Consider the following 23821-nt stretch of genomic DNA (forward strand, 5'->3'; position numbering starts at 1 on the left):
GAGAGTAATATTGAACAACGTCTTTTTGAAGAAGGTGTTGTCTACAAAAAATTATGATTAGGCAAATAAGTAAATTCTCAGTGCTTGAAAGCCGATTTTTTTATTCCTCCTTCCTCTTGGTGTACATGAAAAATCTAAATTCAAATTATTTTGTATCGTTAACGTCAATTCCTTTCTATTTTTCAATATGGTCAATGAAGAAAGCCGGGATTGCTTTAAATGTAGGCCTTTGTAGTAAAATTGGAAAATGTAAAGTTACAAAATCACAGCTAAAGGGGTCGTTGTCTTTGGAGGCGTCCCGCTTTGAAGTCACAAAAATCTGGTAACCCTACCTATAACAAATGTCATTATTGTCAAAAATTACAATTTCCTCGGCTATTCTTTAGTAAGACCGTTCCCCATGATCGTTCACTGACTAGACCAGTGGTTCCCAAACTTTTTGTACCATCGCCCCCCTATAGTAGTTTACACAACTTCATCGCCCCCCGGCACTGCAAAAAAAATTGAAAGTCTGAAACGAATTTATTATAGACCAAATAAGGAGACAAATCATAGTTTATAGTGTTTTTTAATGAGATGGATGAGCTTGGTGTACTTCATCGAGTTTATTTATTATATCTAAAATTACCCCGTTTACTGATGGAAAGGCGATTTAGTTGTTTTGATAGCAATAGCAGCACGGCTGAAAACCCCTCTTTCACCATATCCGAGGTCGGCAATGAAATAACTCTGGGTTCTACCTTCTCAAAGACCGCCGTGTAGGCCTACTCTTGCCTTATAGCATTTATCTCCCTAAATTCACCCCATTTCACATTGAAATAATGAAAAAAAATTAAATTTCCAAAACTTATAATAATGAATTTCGTACATCTCATTGATCCCTACATCCTGATGACCAGTGTTCTCTCTAAGGTGTGCGCGTGTGCGCGCGCACACAACTTTCAGAGGTTGCGCACACGCATAGATTTACTGCGCACAGACGTATTTCGATGTAATGTAACAATGTTCTTTTTTCACCCTTTATTTGAATTCAAATAAAACCATCTGTTACAATCAATTTCATTTATTATTTTCCATGTATGTTCATTGTTATCTACTGACAACATATAGCCTTCACTGAAGCATTTACAGTCTATAGAAAAACTTATTGAATAATCAAAATTTTCTTAATAAGCCCACTTATTACCCGGTTAGAACGCCAGAATTTCTTCATTGGTTTTTGCACAAATATTAGTCCTTTTTTAAAAAAGTGCGCACACACCAAAATTTCTGCGGAAACATACTACAAAAATTAGAGGGAACATTGCTGATGACCTTTACCAAAATACATGATATATAACGGTCTTCGGTAAAATTCATCCCCGATTCCTCTACCTACCACGTCCTCCAGTCCGATCACCAGGCCATAGAATCAATCAGCCATTTGCTTTCGATTCGTGGACTCGGATGGCCCAGGGGTCCGCAAATTTTACGTCGCTCGCAAGACAAAATTTGGAGTTGCTATTCTTTTGCGGATCGCATATATTTTTTGAAAGTTAAAAACGGAACATCGTGCGAAAACTGCTACAATTCGTGAACTTGACTCAGTCGTCTTATTAAAAAATAATTACAATGACATTTAATGTGACACTGTCTTGTTGCTGCATCACGCTTGATAGCTTTACGACGCCAAGATTGGAAGATTTTCTAAAAAGGCATCACTAATCTTAGTTCTTTGCTTGTTCTTTGTAATGTTCATTTTCAAAAATAATTGTTCGCACAAATATGTACTTCCAAACATCGAAGTGAAATATTTTCGCATGGTTTCTGAAATTTTGATAAAGATTTTCTTTAAGAAGATATACATTCCTACAAAAATTAAGCAGTGATGAATCTCTCGAATAGAATATGAATTTTATTTCTGCGTGTTTCCATTTGTCTAATTATAATTGAACTGTAGGCTCGTTAAACGAGTAGCTGTTCAATATAATTTTTAGGATATAATAAAATTTAGTCTGAACGTGTCTCACGATAAATTCTGTTACGTAAAAAAAAAAGGAATTTACATAAAATTAATTCATCGTTAAAACCGCCGTGTGGATGCTTCCCCAACGCCCCGTTTCGCATCCGCTCAGAGCCTCAGGCACATTCCCCACTCAGACAGACTTTCAGGCGTGGTCGTGAACATTACCTCATTTTCGCGATCATGAATTATATTCGTTAGTTTTTAGTTGAATAAGTCAATGTTCATCCTAGCAGTTTCAGTTCAATTACAGTAATCAAAAATTAGTGTACAAATAGCTGTGATAGACTAGGCTAAAATTCTTTACCGGTACTTTTAAAAAACAGATTGTTGAATGGTATGAATTAGAATGATAGTTTGAAACAAATACTTCATTTTATAGGCAACAACTCGCGAAACCACTCATAAGCACCGAAAAAATGAATTTCAGTAAATAAAGTAAGGGAAGAATTTACCGGGGTCAAAGGTCGGTAAAAGGTCCATTCAGTGAAGCGTCCCGGGCCAGATTACTACAGATTTCCCGACCACATGAATACGCAAACTACCGTACCTCATTACTGCAAAGATCATTTCAGCAATCCTTTCGCGTGTGCCATCGCCCACGTGATTCAAACCTACGAAAGCACGCAGAGTACAGTAATCAAGTGCACGATGCGCCGACCAAAAACAGGTTTCGCGAAATCGCCCCCTTCGACTTTTTCGCCCCCCGTCTGTATCGTTTTCGCCCATCGGGGGGCGATATCGCCCACTTTGGGAATCACTGGACTAGACACTTCCCACGTCCGTCTATTATATAATCATTTTGTTGCATCGATGTCTCACTCTATGATTCGAACGTGAAGGGAGTTAAACAAAACTTTTTTTGATTAAATTCCTATTTGAAGATCAATGATGATATTATGTTTCTCACATAATAAAATGAGATCGAACATATATACGCTATGACCAATCAAATTGTGGCAAGCATACCCATGCTGCAATAATATGTAATATTTAAATGATGCGTACCAAGTAGATCAATAATAAAACAAAGACACGTCTTATGGGCTCGGGTTCCAAATAGCGACTGTCAAAACAGCGACTGTCATAATTGCGACTTCATAATAGCGACGTAATCAAGTGATCGACTGTCAAAACAGCGACTGCCACAACAGCGACATCACTTCAATCCAAGGCTTACGCGCTCTCTTTCTCCCATAACTTTGTTTCGTCATTCATGTACAAAAAGTTAAGTCGCTATCATAACAGTCGCTGTTTTAATGCGGTCGCCATTATGACAGTTGCTCTCTTGATTACGTTGCTATTATGAAGTCGCCATTATGACAATCGCTGTTTTGACAGTCGCTATCCGGCCTGGATACCGTCTTATGCCGTAATGGAATTCAAGCTACAATCTATCGTTATTCTGATGTATGAAGTTCGGCATGAATATGTATTGATCCAGTTTCCGGTTGTTGTTAAGCAAGTTTAAAAATTAGTAGTTTGAGTATTCGTTTATTATGCGTTAAGTTTTGCCGTTAATTTTAAACTGATCCACTTGTTCTTGTTTGTTTGCATACGTAATCAGAGGTCTTAAGGAGTTGGAATTGAGTTGATATTCTTTCATTATCAAGAGTGTTATACTGAAATTCGCTCCTTGGAAATGTGTCGTATATACAGTATAACGGTTTAAAATTAAAAAAAAGTGCTGTTCATATTGCAGCAGTAATGCTCCAAGAACAGTTGGAAAAATACCTCTACATTTGCTTGTATATTCATGCATGTCAAGAAGCTTCGAAATGTGAACAAAATGCCGACGGTAATTCGATACATCATATATTAGTAGTTTAAAGTTTTTTTTTATAATCACATAATAATTAAAGCGGCATCAATCATATAAATTTGAAAAGTCAAATTTAAGTTACCTGAGATGTAAAGTATTTTAAAAGGATCATGGTAGTGACGGGAATTATGTTTAATAATTGTTATCGCAATACTTATTTCTGTTTATCTTTTCGCACTAACAAGAAACAAGATGTTATCCAATTTCAACTCCAGAGAATGGAAAAATATATTGTAGCAATGACAACATCGTTGGTTCTGAATGTGCATTTGCATGTGCGCCTTATCATTCGTTAGTTGGATCAAGTAAAATCAAATGTTTACAAACGTCATCTGGATTGAAATGGTCGAATTCAACTGTGGTTTTATGCAAAGGTAAGTATATTTGTTATACAATCCGTGTGATCTAAAAAACTTTTATGTCTATGATAAAACATATATTTTTATTTTACAACCAATTCGCATCAACAACCTTATACTGTAATACTGAATATATAATTTACAGTCAATCGATGCAAACCAGAGATCGACATGCATGTTCCGGGCAAATTTGTGACTTGTTCAAAAACAAACGAGGTCACTACTGTATGTCATTTTAAATGTTTAAAACCAGGGTACACGGTATCCCCCACTAGAACAATCAGATGCTTACCGAACCAACAATGGAGCGGGAAAATTCCATGTTGTGGTCGTAAGTAATACATATAATTACTACTAATACTACAATTCTTGTTTTAATGAATCAGTCATCAGAATGAAGCCAAGCATTAGGAACATTTTAAGTATTTTCAAAAATCAGCCTATATTAAATATAATGTTAATTGGGAGAATCATGACTCTGTTGTTTTTAAATAATTTTGTCATAGAGTTACAATAAAACACTGCTTCTACTACAAGAGGCCTTCGGTGATGCAGTAGCAAAATTGTGGTTGACGATAAGTGTAAATTATTCAAACCGGTTATGGTTATGTTCTTGTTCCGCCATATAAAAAATCGATGATTTTCAATTGACAATATTTAAGTTTTCGTTAACAACACTTATTCATAGAATTGATTTTTAGATTGAACTATAATCTGGAATAACTTCTAATATATTAGCAACGTGCTAACATCTCTTTTTCAAGGTTCTTGCAATTTGTTCTCAATTACGGATATTTATATAGTTTTGGAATCTTCTGAATACATTGGAGTGAATGCTTGGGTTAAAATGAAGCAATTTATGAAGGATGTGTTGGGGTACGAACATTTAACTCGGTCTAAATACAATTCGAAATGATATTCTATAAATTTTATTATTGTCACCACAGCTATACGAAATAGTATATTTTAACAATACATAATAAAAACCAAAAAAAATTCAATATAGTATAATCAGTTCCAAAGATAATCGTTATGAAACACTTTTTGTTGAAGCATTTGTGTCGTACATCGTTTTTATACAAATAAATATTGAAGACTTTTTTGGAAATAATAATAATATTTTACAAACGAATTCAGGAGTTACGACATATCTTCGGAATCAATGAAGATTTCTGTAATGCGATTTAATAAGGATGTGGACACCGACAATATTATTCATATGGATGACTATTTGAATAAAAAATCTGAATTCTGGTATAAATTTGATAGACTGCCTCATGGTGGAAAAGGTATAATGTAGTTTTGTTATGTAGCTAGTAATTTAACCATATAATGGTAAGTAAATACAATATCCGTGAATACATGTTTTTCTTACAATCTTTCTTACTTATACAGCAATCAAATTCCGGGAACATATATTAGCCTATACGAAAATCATATAAATGAACCATATCTTATTTAGCTGGATCACGAAGTAATTGAATTCATTTTAAAATATGTTTCTAAATATATTTGCTCACAATATATTTCCAATTAGTACTATATTATTTGGTTGTTATAAATTGCGTGTTTGAGGAAGTCTAAATTTGGTCGGACGAAACGTTACAGAAGTACATTTGTGTTAGTGTGACTCTTTAATTGGTTAGAATAGTAATGTTTATTCCAGCTACAGCATATGGATCCACTAATATAAAGGCATAGACAGGAGGAAAGATAGGGAGTTAGTCTCGCGCAACCCAACTCAAAGTTATACTAATTTGAATACCGTTGTATATATTCAGGATCAAATACTGGCAAAGCAATTCGGTACCTTGTCAACAACATGATGAACAAAGAATCTGGTAATCGCATCAATGTACTGGACGTTGTTTATTTATTCTCTTCAGGAAAATTTGATGATGATGTTTCTGAAGCATCGAGGGAATTACGAGAAAGCGGAGCGTTTGTAAGTTTTGTTTTGTCAAAGGAAAATATCACAAAATCAATACGTATTCGTTGCATGGAGTTAAAAGTTAAATCCCTAAACCTGTCACATCGGTATGAAAATCCTACGTGTTTCCAGTTTTATGATAATAGACAATAATCATTTTTCGTAGGATCTTAATGCAAGACTTGGCTATGCTAACCATATCAAAGGAGGCTTAGTCTGTTGCGGCAATTGCAATATGATTGGGTTCTGGTAAATTACCTATTCGTGTTTAAAACGCGACATAGCTGGATTTTAACAAGTCTCTCTTGTTGTGCTTGTTGCCTATATACAGTATTCTGCTGGTATCATACATTCGCACCTCAGAAGTGGACTTTTTCCACATCTATGCCTTGATAAAACCAAGTTAAGTCCAATATCGCCACCATGGTAACGCCTTCGCCGCCGCGGACGAAAAACTCTCTGGATAATGGTGGAATAGCTTAATTCCAGATTAAGATCCCAATTGTACAGGATGTAATCCTCCCAAGACAGTAGGCTACGCTTTTTATGCTCTGTTGGCAGAATTCATTATAAAACCCAATGCTAAAAATTGTTTCGTGAACATCACAATATGTTTTTCCGCATCGTATTAGTTTAAATCAGGAGTGTGCAAACTGTGGCCCGCAAAGAAAAATTGTGTAGCCCGCGGAGAAGCGTCAATTTTGAATAGTGTACCCGCGGTTATACTGAATGATACCGAATGATTATATAATAAGTATGCTTCACCAGAAATTACTGAAAAGAGTGTTAAGCATTTTAACCAAAACCAATATACTAGTGTTCTTTATCTGGCGTGTGAGTAAAAAGTATATTCAAGGAAACAAGACTAAAAATGAGAAAATTATGATACTGGTATGAATAAGCTAAAAAACAAAATGTTAAACTTTGTGCGAAATTTATTGCAATTCCGCGTCAAGGAATGTGATATTCTGCAAAGTTTGTCGGAAAGTGGCACCTAATAGTGATTTGAAAAAGGCAAATCGTGCGTGGGAAAGGGAAGTTTACTCTAAAACGCCATTTAAATCATATAAGCACATTAACGCACTATATAGATGCATTAACTCAGAAGCGAAACGTGGGTACAAGAGAAGGTTGTTCGAACTTTTTCACCGCAATACCGACCGCTGAAGAACGTGAAGTTTGGAAAACGCCGTCAAGAAGAATAAAGCCTCACATAGATTGTGTTCTACTACGTGTTAGGCCGAATTCATCAATATTGTCCCGCAAAGTAATAAATAGTCGTATGTCGAAATACATTGAATTGCCACATGCATGGCGAAGCAAAATTTACGGCTTTGAATTTTTGAAGAGCATACCCTTTGTCGCCAAGGAGGAAATCATGCAGAGCATAAGACAAGCAAAATTGAATACCCTATTTTGATGGAGGCAATGATATTTTAACAACAAAAATGTTGAGATTATACATTAAGTACAGAAGAAGCTATTTGAGTTAAACGTGTGGTTTGTCCGCATTCCGATAAGATATGATAGGCTACTATTGTAACTTTTCATAAAGTTTGCAAATAATTCAGGATTCAGGATTTATGCGTTTCAACTCATCATTTCTGCAAAGACCCCTAACGATGTCGCAAGATCAATAACAAAAAGAAACAATTGTTTGTGCCTACAACTACAGTAGTAACTCTACCTACAAAATTAATTCGTTTATTAGGTAGAAAATTACGCATGTAGGGACACATTTTACCTGTAAAAGCCCTAATCCGTTTTAAGCCCACACAAATCTCGGACATAATATTTGTAGAAATTATAATAATGGCTAAAACCCGTGAAAAATTCATGCTAGAATTAAATTACAGCATTATAAATAGAAAAGGTATACAAGGAGAAATACAGAAAAATACCGAATTAAAACTACGAACGGCATGTTTGTTTACCTTTGGCGTTGTTGACTAGGCTAGGCTAAACGAAGACCGCGGCGGAGGAAGTGAGAAGAGGTGGCAAAAGTTGACCGCAGAGAGAGAACGTAATGTACGAAAATGAGCACACATACATGAAATTCAAATTTTTTTCATCGTATCATTTTACGTTCCCGCGGGAAACAAACAGGCCAATGAGATGCCAGGCAATTTATTGCCGTGCCTTACGATGAAAAATAAAATAATTGTAAAATATTTTAAATCAGATCGTGGACTACGGCGATAGGATATATGCGCTATATTCGGTATTCTTGTAAACACGAAAAACGATATTCGAAGGTTACGATATTCGATATTAAATTCAAATTGGACATCCGTTCTTCAAGCACTTCATTAAATTAACCTAAAATAAACAAATATCAATACACGCGATTTTTAAGTTTTCCGTTTTCGGTCTTTTGTCTGTAGAAAATCTTACGTTAGCCGAAGCAATATTTTTACAAAGAAAATTTTCATTAAGTTAAATTTTTCCTATCCAAAGCCTTTATATGTAGAGGCCCGCGGCTCCACTCAGTTACTGTATCTGGCCCTCGTACAATAAAGGTTGCACACCCCTGGTTTACATGACCAAGGTCGATTCTTTACAATTAATAAAAGCACTTTCTCTTTCTTTGTTTGAATGATAGGTAACTGTCATTGCTATTTCTTCATCAGAGCCATGGTTTAATGAAGAAAAAATGAATCAAATCGCAGGAGGGAAATATCATTTGCTTTTGGTAGAAAGTGAAGATGCTATTGAATATCATCATGATATTATACAGCCGGGAATTTGCGGACAAGGTTGCTAGGGTCAGATTGAATACTATTTGAAGCATAATTACAAATACTTCTATTTTATATTGGTGTCGCTGCTATGCAGATATTTTCTGTCTTATATTGATACCAGTAATTTCCTTATTCCCGGTCAGTATTACCATGTATTCCAAAATAGAAAAGAAATATACGAACTAGTGGAAAATGAGTGATCATTGACCGACATGAAATAGACCTGCGGAGGATATGACAAAGGACTGGCTGGTGGCTACAGCTTACATTAAAGTATATCAGGACCGTCGTGAGGAGGCGAGTGCGATGGCGTCTACCGTCATGGTGTAAAAAATGTTCACCTATTTTAATTATGGACACTGCATTGTGTTCTGGAAAATTCTTTCGCAATATCTCTTTTTCATAATCGTGTCAGTTTTGCATCATTTATTAAATTATATAGGCGCTGCAGATTCATATTAGGTTTAATTGATTCGTTATCAAAAATGGGATACTAATTATTATTTTCTGGTATTATTTACATATTTTGCAACACCCATAAATCCCCAAAAAATGTATAAGTGAAGTTAGTGAACCAACTTGGCTGTCTATGCCAACCAATAATTTTGCAAACGACCACAGAACATTACTCAAGGTAGCTTAGCGGAATTGCTTCCCCATTTACAATTTGGCCATATTTTATTGCCTGTCCTAATATCATTGCGTGGCTCAGTAGGGTATATATATATGAACAACCAGAGTGCATTTTAATCTCGTTTTGTGAAATCATCTGAAGATCCTCGTTGATTTTGGCAAACTTCTCTCCCGTTGAGGTTATTGTGTTTTTGTAAGATCGGTCAAAAACAATTATTTTCACTAATATCTGACGTGTAACCGCTCACGCATCCGCATTTTCAAGCACGAGATCCACACTAGGCAGGTTTTGAATGTTCATGAACTATCCAAAGTTTTAAACAAAGCATATATATTTACAGTGGCTCGACAGTTGCTGCCGAATTTATTACTTATTTTGCGAGATAGGGGAATTGGATTTTAACCCGAGATGTGTAATCTGAGTTGCTTAAAAACATCTTCACAGTCCATATATGACGATTGATTCGTTTGGAGGGTGGATTGATAGTAGGCGAAAATGTCAAGCTATCAGCGTTCATGAATAGAGCAAAATAATGTTGTACGGCCGTACAAGTTTGTGTCTCGCTGTGTGCTAAATCGCTTTGTGTGAAATCGCCTATGAAAAAAACGTAGGTTGAAATATATTCAAGAGCCTCCACTGGCTACGCCTATGTTCATACATGCAACACCCAATCCATTAGATTATACCTACATTACCGCAATATCCTATTTGCACATAAATTCTTTCTTGCAAAAGTACATTTGCGCAAAAATCCATTCTCACAATTACATTCTCACAAGAGTCAAACCACGTAAAGGTTCATTTTCTCAAAACTGCAGTCACGCAAAAGTTTGTTCTTGTGAACATTTACGAGCAGTTTCGTTTTGATATATTGAAATTTTTGCAAGTTGACTGCTGCCGAAAGCAATAGTCTACCTATTATGCTGCAGGGATGTATCTAACATTTGGCAACGTAGGCTGGAGCCAAGGGGGCCTCAATATTCAATTTTGAACTATTATTCATTTTTAAGGGATTTGAAATTGTGAAAGTTTGTTCCAGAATAAAACTGCTTGAAATTTTATATATATATATAACTAATATTTGTTGAGTCGTTTATATTGTGTATATATATATTTTTATGTTTATAAACAGTTATGTTGACCCTTGTTTAATGCTGTTTTGTTGGATCTGGACTCCGACCACTCACTACACCTGAGAGAAAAGCTGTGTCTTTCGCTCCTTTCTCCGACCGCTGGAGGTCGGTCGTGTTTTTGGTTCTTAGTGATGTAATCTGTTATTCCAGTGGTTCTCAAATCTCAACCTTTTTCATTCCGCGGACCGGTAAAATTTCACAATAAAATTTGGGGACCGGCGGACCTTCAAAATTAACCAAAAATGTCATAAACACAAAACGTAAACAAAAGAATGCAATTAGGACACAAGTAGGCGTTGCAGAAAAGGATAATCCAATTTAATGAAAAATTTGCTGCTGTTTTTTTATATATTAAACGTGTTAAACGCTGTTCTAATGAAGTTTCTGCAAGGCGAAGTAGAGCTGTTTGAACTGGATAATATTTTGCTGTTTGTTTGCATCCATTTTACTATCAAAATTTTTTCAATCACGATCTCGCAATTATTTCCTCAAAATCCCGGAATTTAAGGATTTGTTATCCACATATAGATATTCTCACAAATTGTAGGTTATACCATTTTATTTAATACTTATTCAAAAAAAAAAAGTCATCCACGCTTACAGTTTGAGTCAGCCAGACTAAGTGGAATTATTGTGCAAAATTTTACCAAGGAATTATTATTTGATCAGTAGAATTGCCATTATCGCGACAAATTTAATCATAATTTGAACTCAAAACAGCATTCAGGATTCACGCAATGACTTAGCAGGGTTTTTATTACTATTTAAATACGAAAATGAAACAGCCACAATAGAAAAGTAAAATCAAGAAGTCAAACTGTAACAAAAAGATCAAAGCCGACCCAAAAGTTGAGAATCGGTAATCCCGAATTCAACCCGATATTCGACAATTCGTTAAAATTATTCGATTCGATGAAAATATACTATTTTGGCCACGCGATCTGTAATCATGCCAGCAATCTGGCGAAACGCGTGAAAATTGTTCATAACAACGTTAAACCTATTTAGTATTTTTAGCATAATAATAAATCGTTGTAATGAAATACAGAAATACACCTTTCATTTCTCTCGCAAGTGCCGACAATAACACTATTGAATGATTTTGGAAATGGGAGAAACATATCGAATTGTGACAAAAATGAATTAAGTTGTGAAAAAGTGACAATACTCGTGCATGTGATAATAATAATGGCTTAACGTGGAACGGCGAGCAAAACCTAAGCGCGTGATCGGCGGCAGGTTTGGAGGCACATATTACCCGTGCGGCCGCGAAACGTTTACAATAATGTGAGGTGCACCGAAGACGCTTTCGTTTCCTTAGCGCAGCTCGTGTAGCATTGGCTCATGCAAGGGAAAAACTACAAAAAAAACAAGACTCGTTTTGCAAAAATAAATACTTTCACTTCAATAATTAGAATGAAAAGCAACAGCATCATTCATTGCTACTACAATGAAAATTTGACTATAAGGACATAAAAAAAACTAAACTTTCCAATAATAATAGTAATTTTTGATAGGCTTGTGGCCCACTTGAAAATGTCTCTATGGCCCAGCAGTGGGCCATGGCACTCTAGTTGAGAACCAGTGGCCTAGCCGATAGCAAGAAATTTTCATAATCTTTGTTTTGCAGTTATTTTGAATAAAAACGTGTTATTTATAAGTGAATGGATATTTGAAAATCCCGTAATTCAGTACTTTGTAATTTTGTTTTCGATAAATGTAAATATAAGACATCCCTCGAAAATAAGCCCTAGTGCAGTGGTTTCCAAACTTTTTAATATCGTTACCCCTAAATTGAATTACCAGAAACTCAATTACTCCTTTCATAAAAATACAGTAGTCATATCGTTATTACTTTTTTGACCAAAGACTTGCTTGAAGATGCTGAACGTGCGCTACATCAGCATTTTAGCCTACAATCTGTACGACAAAGTATTGTTAATACGTCCTTACGAAGTGCGTGACTAGACGACTAGGTTCATGTACCAGATGCGAGCATTGCATGTCCAGCTTTTGAGCAGACTAGTCAAAAGTATGGGGATTACGGAAGAAATTGTTAAAACGGTGAACGTCTGGATTCCCCAGTACAAATTACCCCTACGGGAGTAATCAACCCCCGTTTGGGAACCACTGCCCTAGCGTTATTTTCGGAAGAAAATTGAAATAAGACCCAGTCTTATTTTCGGGGGAACACGCTAGTTGCGATAGTGTGCTTTTTATATATATCATGCCCTGATGAAGTTTTTCTGAATAGAAATTCGAAACGAAGACAAATTACATCGTTTTGCTGCACACCGGTTGTGCTTTATTTATCTTCGACGTAAAAGGAGAATGCAAGATGAATCATGATATGTTTAACCGAAACATGACGAATCGTATCGTGTTTTCCCGAAAATAAGACCTAGCTTGAAATTTATGAATGTTCTTAATACAAGCCCTAATATAAAATAAGACCTAGTCAATAACGCGGATTTTTTGACTTTACCGATAAAAAGAAATCTCTCCTAAACGTTTTGAATGATTGATAATCTATGTTTTGCAGCCATTTTGAATAAAAACGTGGTATTTATAAGTAAATGGATATCGATTTTCTTATTTTGTGGATTTGAAAATCTCGTAATTCTCTACTTGATAATTTTGTTTTTTATAAATGAAAACATAAGACATCCCCCGAAAATAATGCCCTAGTGTTATTTTTCGGAAAAAAATTAAATAAGACCCAGTTTTCCCAGACCCGGGAAATCCTATTCCTGACATACACTGGTAACTGGGCGAGGTTTGCTATATGGTTAAGTCAGCTTCCCTCTTCCCAGGATGAATATATAAACTCTATCCTAATCATTTCCGCCGCCATCACTGCACGGCGATAGAATTATGTACGATGTCACGCGCCTGCCTCTTTGAGGCGGGCTATGGAAAAAGCAAGTCTTTTTGATTGTTCAATTGCCTGGAGCGTCTAGTATCCTCAGCTAAAAAGTGTGATGCATTGTCCGGTCAAACAAGTATCAAAGATACTTTCTCCCGAAAAATAGGACAGGATTTGCATACGATGTCGACCATACCTTCTTCCACAGATAGAGGACACGGGACAGTCTGGTTGTGGAGTCGGAGCCACCCAGCCTCTCCCCGGACGCAAATTTGAATTTTTTTTTTCATCAAGTTGATGAAATTTTCCTCCACCATGATCCAGGGTTGAAATTGTTTATTAAACGGCCCTGAAGTCTGGTGAAAATTGTTTTTTGATTCTGATTACCTAGCATACACTTATTGACTTTGCCTGGCCAATAGCACAGACTTGATCACATAGAGATTTAATCAAATTCGACCGATGTCAGCTACTAATCATAATTCGAGCTGTGGTATGTCAAAGAACAACAACGAGTTTTTTTGAAGAAATTATTATGAGAAAAATAGTAAGTTTCTCATCATTTGCCATCTGCTCAGCTAATTACAAAAGAGACAGAGACACCTAAGCATTTGAAAATCAATTTTTGCGAAATCAAAAACAATTACAAAAGTGAGCAAGCTTACATGCCTAGTTCATACTAGATTCCAGATAGTAAACAATCATCATGTCTATTAATACACAATGAATAAAGCCATCCAGGTACTACATAAGCAAACCCATCAACAGCTCGTGATGCACAAAAATTATTTTAGAATGGGTGTCATTTGTGAAAAAAATATTCACCATGGACTGCACAAAGGTCAACATACAAATTTTACAGATTATTGAATATGCTTATAATATAATACTCAAATAATATGTTAATAATGTCCACTTAGTAGAGCCAAGTTTAGATTCTGTTAAATTCAATCCAAAGGTAACAGATAAGCTTCCTGAATAGGACAATGATGCAGGATTTCATCTATACTAAGTCAAAACAATTTATACAAATAGCACAGAAAATAACAGCAGGTTCGTTGAGAACTCTAGAAGTAGATTAGAATCACCAGATGAAGATATTACAAAGTAACAAGATGTCAAATTTGGCAACACTTATAACTAACTAGTGGCAAATGCAGATATCTGGAAATATATTTAAGAAAAGGCTACTCACTAGAATGTATCAAACTGAATGACCATATAGAAAGTGAGTATACCAATCAAAACTCGATGTTTTGGTTAGGTGCATACCGTATAAAATTCATAATTTGAAATCTTATTTTTTGAAACCAAAAAAGATTCGATGTTTCGTTAATTCATATGCAAATCCGCATTTTTTGCACATAAATTTTATAAAATTTAGTTCCAGAAATCACCTAATTCCTGATATAAATGCCGCAGGTGTAAAGATCAAAACTACACAATACCAACCAAAGATTGCAAGTTGCAACAGAAAGTTTCCTTTGGGGCAAACATTGTATTAATATGTATGACCTATGTATTTTTTTCCATAATGAAAATATAGTTTTTGACCCATGTATTAAAAAAGGTTCACCATCCCTTTCATAGAATGTAATTCATATCAATTTATTTCATTACCAGCCTGTAAGTGACTGGCAGTAACCAAAGATAGACTAGTTAATCTCTCAGAATTCATAAGGAAGGACTGCTAGGATTTCAGAAGAACTAGAATTCCACTGAACCAAATGTCTTCCGAATATTTTAGACTAAAAGACATTTGATGAATATTATATATGTTTCACCTTAGCACAGGATAGAAAGAATTCTTTCAAACAGTCCTAATTTTCTATTAGTTCTAACATCACCGACTAAAAACTCCTTTTAATAAATATTCTTTTTTGTTGTATTGTAACCGTGTGAAATTATAGAATTCATTCCAAAATATAAATTCAGGCCATGACGGAGAAGTTCTCCAGAATTTTTCCAAAAAAGCTATCACAAGTGGGTGTGGGTCTTATGGTTGTGGAAACTATAAATTTGTTCTGATACGAAGAATATTAAATCGTTAAAAAGTTCAAATCGTTATGAACATGAATGACAATCCACCAAAATAAAAATAAATCCCATTCATCATTATGAAAATTGATATGAATATGTATATTTAATTTTATAATAATAATTATAAAACCCACGACAACATCGTGTTTTTCAAGACGTTTCATCAGCTATGGTGGAGGGAGACATAAAATCATGAACGATAATCGTAGTAGAAAACAAGGCAGTTAGCAAATACAAAATGAAAATTACATGCTGCTGCAACTACTACACACAAGGATAGATAATCAGTCAGTCGTAAAATGAGAAGAAATAACGCCAACGACGAATAGTAATGGACGAGAAATTAAATCATCAACGGTCAACACGACATCCATAAATGGAAACAGTAAAATAAAAGCGACTTAAAAAATAGAGTATTTTGTAGCCTCAACAAATAATCAAAATCATTTTCACACTACTGTAGTACATTTTTACAATATTTCAAAACGTTCATAAAGGTATCAGCCAAATCATACATATAGAGTAAGTACATATTTATATTACAAGCACAACCTGTGCTCAGTAGCATAATATACTGGATATGTGTCAACAAATTAATTTTTGAGTTGATAGCTAAGAAAGTTTTTTAAATTACAAGAAAATACTGCTTCACAGATCCTATTCGAGGTTCTATTTCTAATTACAACAGAAACAACTGGAAGTTACAGTGATAAAAATAAGAAAGTAGTTTTTTTAAGTTGTAATTTCTGTTAGTTTCGAAATCTTCCAAGTTGTTTCGGAACAGCAACAAGTTTATCCAGGGATGATGGTTTACTAGTTAGTGCTTATAATTGATAAAATAGCTGTTTGAAGTTTCCTTCAGATTTGAATTATATTCCACAGATTAGCTAGGATCTTCTACCGCATCACTTCGATGAAAGAATGCGACTTGGGACCCACTTGATAGCGGGGTGGCTCTAACTCTTGCGTCATTCCACCAGGAACAATAGCAAAAATTATAATACATATCAAAAAGTTCAATTCATAAATCTGAAAAAAAATAATGAGATATAAGTATTAAAATATGAATACTGTGCATTCTAATTATTATTTATAGATTGCGCTCCAAAAGTGTGTGTACCAATATGGCGGTAACTAATTTTGTTCGCCTACTTTACATCAAGTTGTGTAAAGGGACTGAAACCTTTGGGCAGGGGGTGTATTCACCTGGCTAAAACAGACAGTCCTCGAACTAGTAATAGAACTAAAAAAAGGAAAATCGGAATAAAATTATGGCCTAACCCTAACCTGGTACTAGTGGTACACACACTACGGGAGTACCTTATACACTTATTAACAATTAACCCAATTTAGGTACTTGCCATTAAAAAGAAACTTAAACTAAGCCTACAGGCTGCCGGCATTGGAAGTTTTCTCATTCATTCCCACTGACCTAAATCCCAATACATCAAATACCATTAAGAACTATTCCAATTAGTACTATGTATCAGCAGTAGAAAAATTACTTTTGTTTTGGGGGGATACGCAACATGTCATGATTTGAGAAAATATGAGCCACTGGAATGAAAAAACTTGATAGAATATCAGTTACTGAAATGAATAAACCTTAGTAAATACTAGCTTTTAAAGTTGATCCCCGACATAGATTAAATTGATTGGAACCTTTGAATCTTTTAGAAACCATCTCTCAGGTAGAGAGGTGTGGAAAGTTAGGAATAGGTCTGAAGCATGAATTGAATAGTCAGCCAACTGACATCAGTCAACAATGGCAAACAGTGTATGTTTCAGTCGTCATTTATTCATTCAGTGTCTACACATGGCAATAGTAAATAAATTGTATAAATTCATTTCGATTTTCTTCATTTATGAGTCAATGTTTGTGACCTTGCATCGAGCAAACCATGTTGTCATTCAATAAATTCAATTCATTTAGTATTCTACAGGTAATGGTTTACTAGCTCTCTCAGACAGCTCCCAAAACAAAACAAAAAATACACAAAGATACTTCCTTGTCATCTCCCACACATTCAATCATTAGTGTACAGCTTGAACAACTTATCACTGCATTGTTTCAAATATGGTACTTTTGCTATTGTTTTTTTTAACTGTGCAATACAATACCAAAGTATGAACGAGGCAAGAGGGACTTATTAATTTAGAATATAATATGTTACATAGGAAGTGTCCAAAGATGTTGATGACTTTACAAATTAAATGACATAATAAAAAAAAAATTTAAGTTGAAATACAGGCAGTTTCAACATATGAATATTTAAGATTTATCATAGTTGTTGATATATGTTATTTACTACCAAAGTATAATTTGAAATATGTCCCAATCCAAACTCCTTTTCTTTCGGTATATTTTATTTTTCAATTTCAATAAAGACACAATTATTTTAGTTTTTGACTCAATTTTAAATTGCATTCACATATCATTGACAAAATGTAAAATTTTTAGATATTTTGAATATTTCCAGATGCAACAATTTTTTTTTACACAGTTATGAAAAATGTGTAGTAATGGATATGGTAGTTTACCTCAATTATGAGTCCTCAGAAGCAGTTTTACCAGTGTAGACTTCTTTAAAAACGCTTTCAATGAGGAATCGCCTAAAACGAAAATAAACCATGAACGAAAAATAAAGTTTCCAGAAAGATGACTTGATAGCTTTGATATTAGAATCATATTAATAAGGTGATTTCATAAAGATTCCAAATATTCCAATAACGCGGAAGTTGGGAATTTCCATTCTGTAAAAAGCGTTGTACTCTCCAAGTCATATATCTAAGGCTAGTGTTCATTCTCTAAATTTGTTTGCTTCAAAGTTTTGGATTGGTTTTAACATGTTAAATCCAGAATACTGATGACATTAACCTAGAACAAATGATGTCCATAACAATTGAGACACTTGTTTACCAAAATTATGATATGTGTCAAATTCAAGAATTAAAAGTGGACACAGATCATGATGTCATCAACCATTATTATTGATATTTCTGACAAAAAGCTATCAAACAACTTAAATCCAAATGATAAAACTGATTCAATTGTATGCTTTCACAACTGAATGTTTCAACAAAGTTTCCTTCGCACTTGCCTGGTTTTATACGATGACATTACAAAATAATTTTTTAAGAGACCACGACTGTTAATAGATTTTTCTCATATTAAGCGAACAAACCCAGGGTTATTTATTACAGTCAATACAGCACAGGGAAGTAAAGTTATCAATAGATGTGCCAGAACAGCGAAAGAAACCATCGTACACAAACTGAGTTCTATGACGTAATGTTGACTTATGTTGCGCTACAATGGTGAGGGCAATCAATGGTATGACGGTCACCAATAAGCAGGGAATAAAGGTGCAGTATTGAGAAATCTACATCCAAAAATTTGCTACGTCATTATAGTAACTGATCAAAACAATGTCAATGACATCACTTTATTTTTATAGTAATAGTGTGACATCATAATACATAAATAAACTGTATATATAAGATATTACACAACATTTTAGATGTCTATTCGAAAACATATAACAGACAATGAATAGAAAATGAAAAATCAGCTATTCACTAATGAGATATCATATTATTAGCTCAAAAACATATCCAGGATAGATAATTTTACTGAATTGCAAATCGCAAGTGATTAAATGACAAAACAATTACTTTTAATTACATTTGACCGACAGATCTAATACATAAAAATTGTTTCTCTTAGGATATACACAACTATGACAGCAATTCAGGAGTACAAGCCAAAGAATAGTATACTTCCAGTTACCTTATCACAAATTTCAATGAGTGACTTAAGAGTACTAAAATACTGTTTATTGATTCCACAATAGGTGAACAGGTTCAAAATGCTTATCCAAGTGAAAATATATTAAATGAAGGTTTAAGGGAAGGGATAATCAGTAATCTAAAACAAATTGAAAACAAATGAATTTCTATTGACCGCACATGACATGGTCGACAAAAATAATACTATGAGAGATTCCATCAATATCGAAATAGATAAGTAGTTCAAGGTTCAATAACAAGGTTCCTAATTATATATATTAATTTACAATACAAGGAGGGTTTCTATTTAGAGTTAGACTGACTGTGATTTAAAATTATACATAATAACAAAGACCGTTTTCTTTACCCTGAACAATTATTTTCAAGATATGAGAGGTCTCACTAATTTTTGTTGCTTGTGTTGTTTGTCAGATTACTAAATATTTGAAATATATATTTGCAAAGAAAAAATTATTAATTTTATCTTTTGGTTAATAATGGGGAAATTGGCATGCATCATGAAAATTATTAGAAAATGTTTAAACTTGAATGTGAATAACATATTGATTATACAAACATATGTGTATAGAGAAAAACAAAAGACAAAACAAAGATTAGTCTTAAGAGATTTAGAAATAAAATAACAAATCCTTACTTTGCATATACACCTCCACCTGGGGGAAGATTTTTGATTTCATGTTGACGATTTGCTACTGTTTGCATTAATCCTCCAATTTCTAATGGTTCATCCTTCACCTCACTGCATATTTCTAAAGTAGCAAACACAAGGTAACGAATATTCACTACAAAAATCGTTATATCTGAAATCTAAAAAGTGTTTAATTAAGGAGTTATGCAAAATATGTGAAACAAATTTTAAACAAAAATTTAAGAAATCTGAATAAATTTTATCTAATTACAGGAATAGCATTTACCTACTTGTGTTTTAGATGTTTCAAAATAATGGTGGTTTCTGCTATAATACAGACATACATATATATTTTTATATTTGTGATGTAATAACATATTCGAGATCTCAGTCTCTACTTGCACCATGAGTTGCAAAGCTAAAAATAGCTGATTATGTAATGGGACTATCAATGAGGCTGTCTGCTTATTATAGATTTTAATATTGCAACAATACGAGAAGTATCATGGTAAAATAAAAATGTTAGCATGTTCGGATTGCTAAGCGTAGAACAGAATATTGTAAATGTTCTTTGTTTAAATTACGGAGGGTATGAAGTCAAATAAAATTCTACACCAAATCAAAACTTCTCTAAGCTACAAATATTCATGTATTATTAAAACAATGTAGAATAATAATACACTTGATCAAACAAGAACCTTTAACTAGGTTTTTCAATTTTTCCTCCATTTCTTCCTCTCTTTTCTTTGCTTCAGAATTGCTCTTCGGTGCCGAAGGAAATGCCAAAATTATCAATGTCATGTTATCTCGACTCCCCTGGAAAATTATAACACAATGTATGCTAGCGATGAGAAAATGAATTTGTGTATATAGCATTAAAAAATATATTTAAATATGGTAAAACTGAAAAATAAGTTAGGTAACTATTTCAAACTAGTTCAGCTATAGAAATTTTCTTTTGGAATAGACTAATATAGGTATTTTAGATACTGTCAAGTCTAAATCTAAGAAACTTAATTTGCGAGATAAATTTCCACCACTAATCAACACCATATGGTGTTAGGACATTAATATAAAAGAAGACACTGAGGAGTTGCCTCAGATTGTTTACATCATTGTCCCAAGAGAGAAGTGACTCATGACGCACAAGTACGATATGTATTGAAATTAACAGGGAATATTGTTGCAGTAATAGTTATTTAGTTTCATAAAAGACATTGACAATGATCATCACATTTTCACAAACTTGCTTAAATGCCAATCAACTTTAGGACAGTTTTACCATATAGATTGAGCAAGTGGCAAAATAAATTTGAGAATATCTTTAGAAAAAGGTAGATACAACCCCCAAACAGCTGCTGTGGACTCCATGCATTGGCACTATATTAGTAGTCTGGGCAGACAACAATCATTTTACGTAGGCCTACATTTAAAATCTTTTAAAATCCATGCTAAAATATTTGATCATAAATAAATTTCATCAAGTAAACAATACTTGATTCACTTTAAAATCTTGATTATTAATAAAATATGTATCTATACTGCTATTTTATGTAGCACACAAAAACATATTTAACATATGCTTATCTTACCTTGTTCAAACTTGTATCAACGACGCTGTTGCAGACTTTAACTAGATCATCACAAATTTCCATCCTAGATATTATAAAGTCAGACAGCTCGTCATTACTAGATACATCGAATATTCCATCACATGCCAGAACAATGAACTGATCCGTTTCGTGCCTTTCTACCACTGAGATTTCAGGGTCAGGAGAGACAAGTTGTTCTGTGGGACCCTTACTCTCTACATTCTTATATTCATAATCTCCCAGTGCTCTAGAAACTGCGAGAGAACCATTTACTCGTTGAATCATCACACTTCCACCAGCATTGAGAATTCTTTCTTTTTCGAGAGGATTATTAGGCTTGTGATCTTCTGTTGAAAAATGAACTTTAGAATCTCTACATAACAATGATCTGGAATCCCCACAATTCACAAAGTAATATTTTTGTGGAGATATTAGCACACATGTTGCAGTAGAACCGCTTCTATCGTTGTCATTTCTAGTCGACGAAATCTCACGCATTTTTAGGTCAAGATTAAGGAATCCATCTCGAATGGCTTCTTTGACATCCTCATCAGGCATTTCTCCACCTTTCTCTCCGTTATTTATAAAATTTTCAAACTTTTTATGCGACAGGACATGTTCAATGAGATGGTGAGATGAATATTCGGCTATTTTAGAGCCAGCATGGCCATCAAATACTGCAAAAAATGACCATTGTGGTAGTGAAGGTAAGCCTACTTTAGCTGAATGACTGTCTTCCATATCCACACGCCATCCTTGCATGGAACTTGTTGCAAACTTGAATGCACTATTTCCTCCCTTTTCATTCTTTTTATCCGTCTTGGGTTTATCCAGAAAAGCTCCCATAATATTCAATTATTTCATTGATAAATCTAATATATTAAATTATATGCTATGAAATTTGAATAGTTTAAAAGAATAAATATTGCTTAATATATAATATAATTTTACATGAACAACAAACAACTCGAGATAAGATCATGTTGAACCTTACAAAATTATTCAAGTTGAAAAAAACCAAAGAATGAATAGAGAGTGTGTTAATCATCGTACATGCACCAGGAAATATATTATGTGTGACGAAGCTTTTTTATTGAGTGGGTTGCTTTATTTTTGTTGTGAAAAAGAAGAATGTGGGACATAAAACTGTTTTAAATGACATATTTATATGCCTTTTTATTCGGAACAAACAGCTACTGTTACTGTGTTAGGTAAGGGATTTAATGACTACAGTACAACCAATGAAAAAAACTGCTGTGTCATCTTTGGGCATCTTTTATGATAGTCTTACAATCCTGGTTTGATATTGTGTAGTTTTAAGCTTTATACATCACATTTCTGAAATCTGATTTTATGAAATTTAGGTATGAAAAATCATGGATTCAAATTATTATAAAGAACGGGAAACCTTGAAAATGTTACGACAAATAATTTCATTGATTCGTAAGAGTTGTGGATAGAATTCAACCCTGAGAGATTTACGTTTGGTTTTCCACCATCTCCAAAGAGTATTAGGTTAATAAGGTCATTACCAACCAGTTCAGAGAACCGATATCTTGAGCAGAAGAAAACACATCAGATGAATTCTGTGAATTTCTAGATATGAAGAGTTCGTGTAATGAAAGTTGCATAAGCATTGTTGTTGTAGTAGCTGTGAACCCGTATACAAGAATTACTGTAGTAGTTAACTTATTGTTAGATGATATTGACGAATCATTGAAAACACATAATGGTTTACTTTGTGCCAATGTATTAGTGGTATGCCATTTCTGATATCCCAAAGGTGCTAATTCGATATAAGAATTCAATATATTAATAAAAGTGTCAATCGCCATAAAATATATATCTTTTCGATTATTCACCTCTTACAGTAATTCTCCAAAAAAATTTAGAGTTTTAAATATAATTTTGACAAAATCAAAGTACTTGTTTTGCGAAATCCTGAACCAAAAACAATACTTTGGCATAACCTTTGAGAGTTTTGCAAGAATTGGTATTGAGATTTCTTTACATGGGTCTGTGAATCCCAGTCAAGAAGAGGTCCTTCTAGTACCGAGTAAGAATTTTACAATGTTGTGAAGGGAATTATTTTTTAGTTTATGCCTGTTATATAATGTGTAAAATCTATGCCAGTAGTCCTCAAAATGGGTGTTTTATGTTTTCAAGATTGAGTATAAAAATTATAGTTTTATTCAATCTGAAGTGCAATATTACATCTTTGTATTATTGCTAATGTCGGAACTGATCTTGATACCTCTCATTGA

The 23821-nt window shown here is 33.9% G+C and overlaps 2 protein-coding genes across 4 annotated transcripts; one reads left to right on the top strand and one right to left on the bottom strand.

Moving 5' to 3' along the window:
* The first annotated feature begins 3516 nt into the window (after positions 1–3516).
* Positions 3517–10531, top strand: LOC120332354 (matrilin-2-like). 2 transcript variants are annotated; one of them, XM_078119413.1, is made up of 7 exons: positions 3517–3800; positions 4010–4198; positions 4329–4514; positions 4948–5059; positions 5321–5472; positions 5965–6128; positions 8716–10531. In XM_078119413.1, exons 1-7 carry the CDS (start codon positions 3710–3712, stop codon positions 8875–8877), a joined length of 1056 nt encoding a protein of 351 aa, XP_077975539.1. In that variant the 5' UTR covers positions 3517–3709; the 3' UTR covers positions 8878–10531. The 2 variants fall into 2 exon arrangements, with proteins under 2 accessions (XP_077975539.1, XP_077975540.1); XM_078119414.1 differs by having other exon boundaries at positions 4040–4198.
* A 3560-nt stretch (positions 10532–14091) lies between these two features.
* On the bottom strand, positions 14092–22445 carry LOC120332307 (protein phosphatase 1A-like). 2 transcript variants are annotated; one of them, XR_005568078.2, is made up of 6 exons: positions 21558–22445; positions 20664–20781; positions 19972–20086; positions 18069–18140; positions 15042–16556; positions 14092–15002 (listed from the first exon to the last, which is right to left on the bottom strand). XR_005568078.2 is itself a non-coding variant. In XM_039399525.2 (5 exons), exons 1-4 carry the CDS (start codon positions 22401–22403, stop codon positions 18074–18076), a joined length of 1146 nt encoding a protein of 381 aa, XP_039255459.1. In that variant the 5' UTR covers positions 22404–22445; the 3' UTR covers positions 14092–16556; positions 18069–18073. The 2 variants fall into 2 exon arrangements, 1 of the variants encoding a protein (XP_039255459.1); XM_039399525.2 differs by having other exon boundaries at positions 14092–16556.
* Positions 22446–23821: the final 1376 nt, after the last annotated feature.

This window comes from Styela clava, chromosome 13 (assembly GCF_964204865.1).
Source record: "Styela clava chromosome 13, kaStyClav1.hap1.2, whole genome shotgun sequence".
In the NCBI taxonomy this organism is placed as follows: Eukaryota; Metazoa; Chordata; class Ascidiacea; order Stolidobranchia; family Styelidae; genus Styela; species Styela clava.